Source organism: Setaria viridis, chromosome 4 (assembly GCF_005286985.2).
Source record: "Setaria viridis chromosome 4, Setaria_viridis_v4.0, whole genome shotgun sequence".
In the NCBI taxonomy this organism is placed as follows: Eukaryota; Viridiplantae; Streptophyta; class Magnoliopsida; order Poales; family Poaceae; genus Setaria; species Setaria viridis.
In genome coordinates, this window is record NC_048266.2 from 10,300,206 (window position 1) to 10,308,373 (window position 8,168).

General features: G+C 45.8%; 1 protein-coding gene and 1 long non-coding RNA gene across 2 annotated transcripts; both read right to left on the minus strand.

Moving 5' to 3' along the window:
• Window positions 1–972: 972 nt before the first annotated feature.
• On the minus strand, window positions 973–2,897 carry LOC140222409 (uncharacterized). The gene is made up of 2 exons (XR_011897935.1): window positions 2,428–2,897; window positions 973–2,216 (listed from the first exon to the last, which is right to left on the minus strand). It is a non-coding gene; the product is annotated as an uncharacterized lncRNA (long non-coding RNA).
• Window positions 2,898–4,223: 1,326 nt separating this feature from the next.
• LOC117851468 (probable peroxygenase 4) lies at window positions 4,224–6,557 on the minus strand. Its single transcript, XM_034733292.2, has 6 exons — window positions 6,296–6,557; window positions 6,050–6,163; window positions 5,160–5,245; window positions 4,962–5,056; window positions 4,721–4,846; window positions 4,224–4,488 (listed from the first exon to the last, which is right to left on the minus strand). Exons 1-6 carry the CDS (start codon window positions 6,540–6,542, stop codon window positions 4,338–4,340), a joined length of 819 nt encoding a protein of 272 aa, XP_034589183.1. The 5' UTR covers window positions 6,543–6,557; the 3' UTR covers window positions 4,224–4,337.
• Window positions 6,558–8,168: the final 1,611 nt, after the last annotated feature.

Below are 8,168 nucleotides of genomic sequence, written 5' to 3' on the forward strand. Positions count from 1 at the left end.
CGGTAGGTAGAAGTATAGCAAAATAAGACTGTAATACTCTCCGTGACAGAAAGTGCCTTCACCGCTAACGAATTGGATGCTCCGGTTCCAGTTCCGAAGGGAAACAAAAAGGTAATAATTTGATTATATATATTTTTTAAATTGACATCATTGTTGACGGCTAGAGGTTGAGGGAACGAGGCTCGTACGTGTGGCGGATCTAGGTTGTGAAAGGAGGGAGGGCTCATCTTCCTCATCCTCCCTTATCTCTTTCCCTTCTTCTTCTTCCTCCTTTTTCTTCTTTCTTCTCTTCATCTATAGCAAAAATTTGCAGGGGAGCTCCTCCAGCTCCCACGTTAGATTCGGCCCTGCGCGTATGTATACTGATAACATATACGGATCAGAGGTGAAAAAAAGGTGGCGTGTGGCACGTTGGCCGCCGAAGTGCTGTAACCAAAAGGAAGGGAAAAAAAGAAGGTTCTCGGTGGACTTGCGTACGTGCTGATGGTAACTTGTTTTATTTCAAGTAGAGCGAGTGCAACAATGTTTCGCCCAAGGCGATACCGAACTGGAAAACCAAAATGGTTACAACCAGCGATATATTCATCACATCGCTAGTTACTAGACCGCAGGCGGCGGCGGTTCACCGCGATGCTATAAGGAATCGGTACCCGTAATCTAAAAAGAAGGGGGTAAATTAGACAAACCTAAAACCTTAACCTATGACTTCTACTAATTTTGCATAAAATATAAACTAGAGCATAAAAAGGGAGGGGGTAAATTAGACAAACCTAAAACCTTAACCTATTACTTCCACTAATTTTGCATAAAACATAAACTAGATCATGCTATCAAGATGTGCAATTAAGATTGATTTAGTGTGAAATTCTCATCCCAAAACAAGTTTTGCAACCTAGAGCCAATCCTAACAAGGTACTACACTAAAAAAGTAAAGGCACACAAGTTGCAAGTATGAAATGTGGAAATGAGAGATTAGGATGAGGGGAAGCAAACTCTTGATACGATAATTTATCTTGTGGTATCGGTAAGCACTAAACCACCACTAGTCTACGTTATTTAAGCACTCACACAAGACTATTGCTTCCCGGTCACCAAGTCTCTTCCAAGGCACCCCTTGACTTGCCACAAAGGATCGATCACTAAGGCTCACACCAAGTTTCCCGATCACCTTGATATCGTCTCCATTAACGAGCTTCTCCACGAAGGAAGGGGATCTCCACGTCCTCCGCACACGGTCATCGACGCCGCTCCACACCAAGCCGGAGGGTCGAAGACTTGCCGGCGAGCCACCAAGACTCCAAGGTGCCAGCACACCTTGTACAACTGTGATTCACTCCTTGAACCGATCATAAGGTAGCCACACCTTGCACTAATCACTCTTCTAAGCTTGTGGTAAACCTTTGATAAATCACTTAGACACTTTTGGTGGCTTGAATGTGTTCTTGATGAGTCTTGATCTCCAATGAATTCCTGCACACTCCATCAACTTCAAATGGGTGAGTGGAGGGAGTATAAATAGCCAAGGCATCACAGAGTCGTTGCTCCAACGACTAGTTAAAGTATACCATCGGATGTTCCGATGGTCTGTTTTGGCATGCATCGGAACATCTAGTGCAACTAAGCCGTTGGCCTCCCCTTGCCCAAGTTTTTCACTGGCTCATCCAAAATTCATCCGACGCTTCATCCGATGGTGCTCATCCTGCTCAAGAGCTTCTGGCCAAAATCTCCTTGGAACTTCACAAAATAAATAGGCTTCGTCTGACGGCTCCCCTTGGCTCACCATCGGATCATCCGGTGCTATAGGGTTTTATTTCTTTTTATTTCCTTCACCCCATAATTCGTCCGACGCTACTAGAAAACTTACCATTGGAGCATCCGGTGGTCTTGACTCTTTTTCCTATCTTTCCATTTTACCAATTAATCCGATGGATGCTCTGGCGCTTCTCAGATAGGCCATCGGAACATCCGATAGTGCCATTTTTCTTTTAAGCGCCACAACTTGCACACCAAAAATACTGTCACTGGATTTTCTTTGTCATTTGGATGCTTGAATACCATAGAATAATCTTAGATACCATGACTTGATCACAAAAATACCATAGCTTGGATGCTTGAATACCATGACTTGATTATTAAGAATACCATGACTTGGATGCTTGAATATCATGATTTGGACCTTGCCATGATTTGATTTATATACTTGGGACCTATAAAACCTACAAGGCAAATTCTCGACAAGGCATTAATTCCAATAACTATGTTGTCACTTGATCACCAAAATCACAAACTATGATCTAATGGGGTTATCTTCACCAAATAAAATTGGTCAAACAATTTCACTTATCAATCTCGAGAAATCAAGTGTGAAAAGCGAAAACAACTAGAGATAAGATACTATACATTGCTGGCGCAGGAGAAATGCCTTACCATGTCCAAGGTTTAAGAAGGTCCCTATTTACAATGAGCATCTTCTCTACCTCCAACCACGACAAGGCGTCCTCCTCACTGCGAGAGAACATCTGAAATATCTTCTCGAACTTCTTGGGGACGAAACTGAAAATGTTGGAGCACGAAAGTCGTAAATCGATCCATTGTTTCTACAGTGTACACAAATGCTGAGTGTATAAGGTTAGACGACGCAGAACACACAGATTTCATTCTGAGAACATCAATAATCATTTGCAGTGAAGCAATCAAGAAGTGTGGCAGTGCAGTAAGCCTTCAAACTAAGGGGGTGTTTCTTTAGCCCCCTATTTTAGCTAGATTTTAGCCCCTTCCTCCTAAACAGGAGGGCTAAAACAGGGAGCCTAAACTTTAGCCCCCATAATCTATTAGCCCCTCCAAGGATGCTAAAATGGGCTAAAAGTGATCCCCATAGACCAATTCCCCCTGGCCCCCTCCCCTCTCTCTCCTCCGCGCCGCCTCCGCCCGAGCTCCCACCGCCAGTGCCTCCGCCCGAGCTCCCACCGCCAGTGCCTCCGCCGGTCCCCGCCGCATCCGCCGCGACGCCGCCCCCCCGCCGCATCGGCTGGGCCCCGCCGCCGCCACGCCGCATCCGCCCGCCACCCGCTGGACCCCGCCGCTTCCGCCAGCGCCTCGACGGGGGTCGCCGACTTGGCCGCCGCTGCCGAGACCGCGGGGCAAGTGATGTGGGACACCACGGCCTGGACCTCCTCGTCAACGCGGTAGTCGAAGGAGCCCAGCAAGTAGGTGCGGAGGTCGTCACCCGCGGCGGAGGAGCGGCGGTTGCTCACGCTGCCGATCTCGACGCAGAAGCTCCTCGAGTTGTTGTTGCTGCTACCATCGACCCGCGAGCTGAGCGGCTCCTGCATGCCCGGCCCCGCGGCGGTGGGCGTGGCGGTGGGGAGCGGCGGGTGCAGGAGCGAGACGGCCGCGAAGCCGTCGCCTCCTCCGGCTGTGGCGCCACAACATGCTTTCGACAACGAGCAACTGAGGGAGGAGAGGGCAGTGATGTGGGTTCTCACCGAGGGAGGAGGTGGCCGCTCGCATCGTCCCCGCTCAAGCTTGATTTGCATCATCGAGGGAGGGTAGCCTGGCAGGAGCAGATGGCGGCGGCTGCCGCGGCTCAGCTTGGCGGGCGCCTCCGGCCAGCCCCGCCCGACCCCGCCTCCACCGGCTCCGCGGCCTCCACTCCGGTGTCCGGCCGCGCTTCGGGAAGGAGCAGATGTAGCGCCTAGCCGGTGGAAGAGGAAGGGAGGGGTAAAGGAGAGGAGGTAAACGAGAGCAAAAGAGTCTTTTGGCAACCAAAGTGTTAAAGTTTAGTCTCCCACCCAAACACCTCATAGTGTTAAAGTTTAGCACTCCATTTGAGGGGGCTAAATTTTAGCCCCAGACTAAATTTTAGCCCCCCTCCTCCCAAACAGGACCTAAGTCAAACTAACTCATGTTCCAGGCTACAAATAGGAAACAAGCAAGGTAGTGAGTGTATATGTAGTGATTAGTGACGCTCACAACGTGTGTCTCAAGTCTGAACAAAGAAAGATTTTTTTGGTCACTGCTCTGTATCATACATCTTCTGAGAAGCATCATGGTGTGGCCGCGCGGCTCCTCCATCGGCGATCCCGCCCTTTCACACGGACATAGTGCAGCCTCAAGTTAAACAATCGTCTTGCAGAGCCTCGCAGCCATTGTGTATTATGAACTATGAGTTGGAAGACTTCACATAACTAGCTGAACTTCATCACATAACTAACGTTGCACAGTGAACGAATTTTGTTTCAAATACTATTAAAAATTGTGTATAACGTTCTAGTACACATTATTGGATTTTGCATACTTTTCATATATAATGTGTTGTGTCTGAATGCTGAACTTCATCACATATCACTTCGTGAAGATGTCCTCTGTTCCTCCAACATGTAGAAAACACTGCCATCGTATATACCTCTTGCACTATCCTTGTGAAGAAATCCTTGCTTATCACTTGCAAGCTTGTATATTAGTCCCCATTCCCCTTCAGGTGCACCCCTGTTTTTATAGGGAAAGAAATTTTAGATAAATTGAGAAAATCTTGACGTTTTCACTTTTGCTAAGTGACATATAAATAAAGGAGCCAGCCATCTATCAAATCTAGCTATATCACCCCTTTGTATGAGAGTGGTGTTAGATGAAGACCCTACTGTTTCTTTCTAGTAAAAAATACTCAGGAATTTACTGCAACACAACAGTAATTAATAATCAATGTATATTAAAAAATTACCATGACTGAGGGTCTAATGGATCACGATTTGCTAGAATCATCTCCTCAATCTCCATGGATGTTAACGCATCTGGTCTGACCTTTGCATGCTTCGTGAAAATTTCTTCAAATTTTTCTGGAACAAACCTACGTACAGACGTTTCGTATGTTTAGCATGCAGGTGGATTTCAACAAAATTGAAGAAAACATAAAATTTAACAAATATATGTATAGGTGCCATTTACAGGTATATCTGAGTTACCTTCCTTTAGCATCATATGCTCCTGTATCACTTCCATGCATTGCTCTATGGATATACTCTATGTATATTGATAAGTGAGGCAGTGGTGCTTCAACCTGCATTGAATTGAAAACGTCAGAGGAAAAAAAGTTAGTTTCTTATGTGTGAATCAACATATCAAACTCATTCGTTCACATGAGAGAGAGAAGGGGGCTTTACAGGGCTTGTAATAGGACCAACACCGGCACTAATGGATGCAGCTGAAGCTCTGGCAAATGCAGCATCACATCCAATTGCAACATATCCTGCAGCCCAAGTTGCGAGTTCTCAAAGTATGACAAAAAAAAATTTACACAGTAATTACACTGTTAACAACATATTCCCTCTATCTCAGAACATAACTAATTTATTTAGGTTTGTACTAATTAAGTTAAATAATTTTATCTTGACCAACAATATCTCTAAAAACAATTTATTTCAGATAGAAAAAGTTATTCGTTATGATAGTTGTTTGTTTCATGATGAATATGCTAACATCAATTTTATGTTATCAATCTTTATAATCTTTTTTTCTATTTATAGTCAAAGATTAAAAATATTTGACTTGGAATAGACCTACAAGTAGCTACATATGGCATGAAGAGGGTATGCTTTATCTGATTTTGTGTTTAATTGGAACATTTGTGTCAATAAATACACTTGCTCATCAACAATTTTGATAGAAAACTTTCCATGACAAGGACCAAACGTGGATAAGAAGAATGGCGTAGGAATGTATGTGAAAAACGAATTGGTTTTTTTTGGGGGGTAGTGGAAAGTATAGTTAGTTAATATATGCTAATTTTGTGCCAAGTGATAATGCAAAATACCTTGTCACTTTTAATTACGACAAGAAAAACCTGACAGCAAAAGAAAATCAACACAGAAGCTATAGGAAACTAGGAGCCGCTAGAAAAATATATGATAGAAAAACACGAAGGTCATAATCGATATCATGTACGTATGATTTAAGCACTAAATTGAGTCCTCTTCATCTTTCAAATTTAACTAGCACAAGCTTTTTAAATTTTTTTGTATATCCATAAATGGCTAGTACTTTAACCAGTCACCTTCAAAGATCTCCGAAGCTGTAATAATGCCATCCTTATCCCGGTCAAAAAATTCAACATGCTTTTCCAGTGCAGTCATGTTTGCAAAATCAATGCTTGCCTCCACATGATCACCTTACATAACACAATAAAAATTGCAAATGAGAAAAACTGAAAACCGTTATGCAGTATTTTGCCCCCTAGTTCTTCTAGAACAAACAAGAAAATTAAATATATATAGAATCACATAGTTATTGTAGAACTTACAGCTGAATATCCACAGAAGCAGGAGAGCAGACACTGCTGCTGCCGGCAATCGTTGCCGACCCGCCATCACCAGTTTACCACCACTTATTCCTTCTTCTCCAGATGTGTGACTGTGGGAGTGCACCTCACAGAAGGTATAGCATTCCATGGCTCTGCTTAAGTAGCTCCCAGAAGAACTAGCAATGGAGCAGAGGCCATCCTCGTAGTAGGTACTAGTCCTTGGCTCGTTTATGATTGATGCAGACATTTCGAATTCGGAATAATTGTTGTGAAAGAGGATATACAAAACTAAGACGGAACAAGTTGAAGCCACATGTGTGCCTATCGGTTTTGTGGTGGTCCTTGTGGGCGCTTGGCAGAAACTAGAACCAAGTCAGGATTGGAGGAAGACGGGAGAATGTATCTGCATCTTATTTTTCTTTTAGTCGACGTGTAATTCTACTAGCCGGTTAACAACCTTGGAGCAGGAAAACTGGTGACTGGATATAAAAAAACACAAACTAGGGGGTAAAATGATCTTGCATCGTCATGTCTGCTTATTGACGTACAACATATAATAAGTAACATAAGTATTAGTGTAAGATGAGAGGTGATAGAAGTAATGGACCGATTTTTGCTATTATTAGCCACTAAAATTGAGCACCTTAGGTATGAATGATGCTACAATTAATATTGTACTTGCTACCAAACTCAAAGTTATATGTTACGACTTTGCATTGAGAAATCGTTCTCTGCTGAGTGCTGACTGGAGTCACGAATTCACGATGACAACAACCGCGCGTGCCATCAGAGATATGGGAAAAGTACGTACGGCTAATCCCGTCAGTTGGAGAGTGTACAAACGTAGTACTGCGAAGGTCAGGCGCCAATCACTATAGTCGCTGGTCATATTATACAAATGCCCACGCGCAAAATGCATGGATCATGGAATAAAGCCATCAGCCATCGCACACGACAAAACAGAATAAAGATTCAAATGTCAAGTTACAACACATAGTGACATAGCCATATAGGTTGCTCCTGCATGCCTTTGATGCTGAAACCAAAAGTCCTTGCTGCATGTAGGTCACGCCAAATGCCAAATCGTTCCGATGGCGCTCGACCTACGCGCCCCTGCATGCAACAACAAGGTGCAGCTCGGGCGCGGCGCTCCAGCTCGGACTCCGGTGAGGGCGGCAGCGGCGGAGGCCGGCTGTGGGGCGGGGAAGGTGCAGCGAGGGTTGGGCGAGGTGCTGAAGGGCTTGGGTGGCGACGGTGGTGCTCGGAGGTAGGGGCTCGACTAGGCGGTGTCAAAGGCGAGTGGTGGAGCTTCAGGTGTGGGTGGCCAGCGGGCAGGGGCAGGGGCTTTTATAGCCGGCAAAGGGGAGAGATAAGGAGGCGACGTCCAGGCGCGTCCTTCTGCTCATTGGCGCGACCGGCGGTGGACTGGCAGTGGTGGGCAGGCAGCAGATGCGCGGGGTTGGCCGGCGTGCACCGGCGCACGGCGTGGCACGCGGGCGGCGGTTTGCCGGCCTGGATATGGCGTGCCAGGGGGAAGGATCGGGCGCGTGCGGGTTAGCCAGAGCTGCACCTTGTGCTGTCACAGCGTGGCCAGCGATTGGGCAAAACAGCGGAGCCAGGGCCATGGCGCCACGTGGCTCCGGTGAGTTCGCCGCGCGGTGGTGATCGCGCTCTGGCGCACATGGCATTCCAGGTGTCGTGCGAGGGTGGATCCGTTGCACCGGTTTTCCTCTCAAAATTTGAACTGCACGAGGAAAACTTCATATACAAAAGTTTGAGACCAAACTATGAGCTCCAAATTCTACAAAGGCCAATAGTTGAAATACTTGCTGGATTTGGAGATAAAATTGTGTGAACTTATGTAGAACGCGGA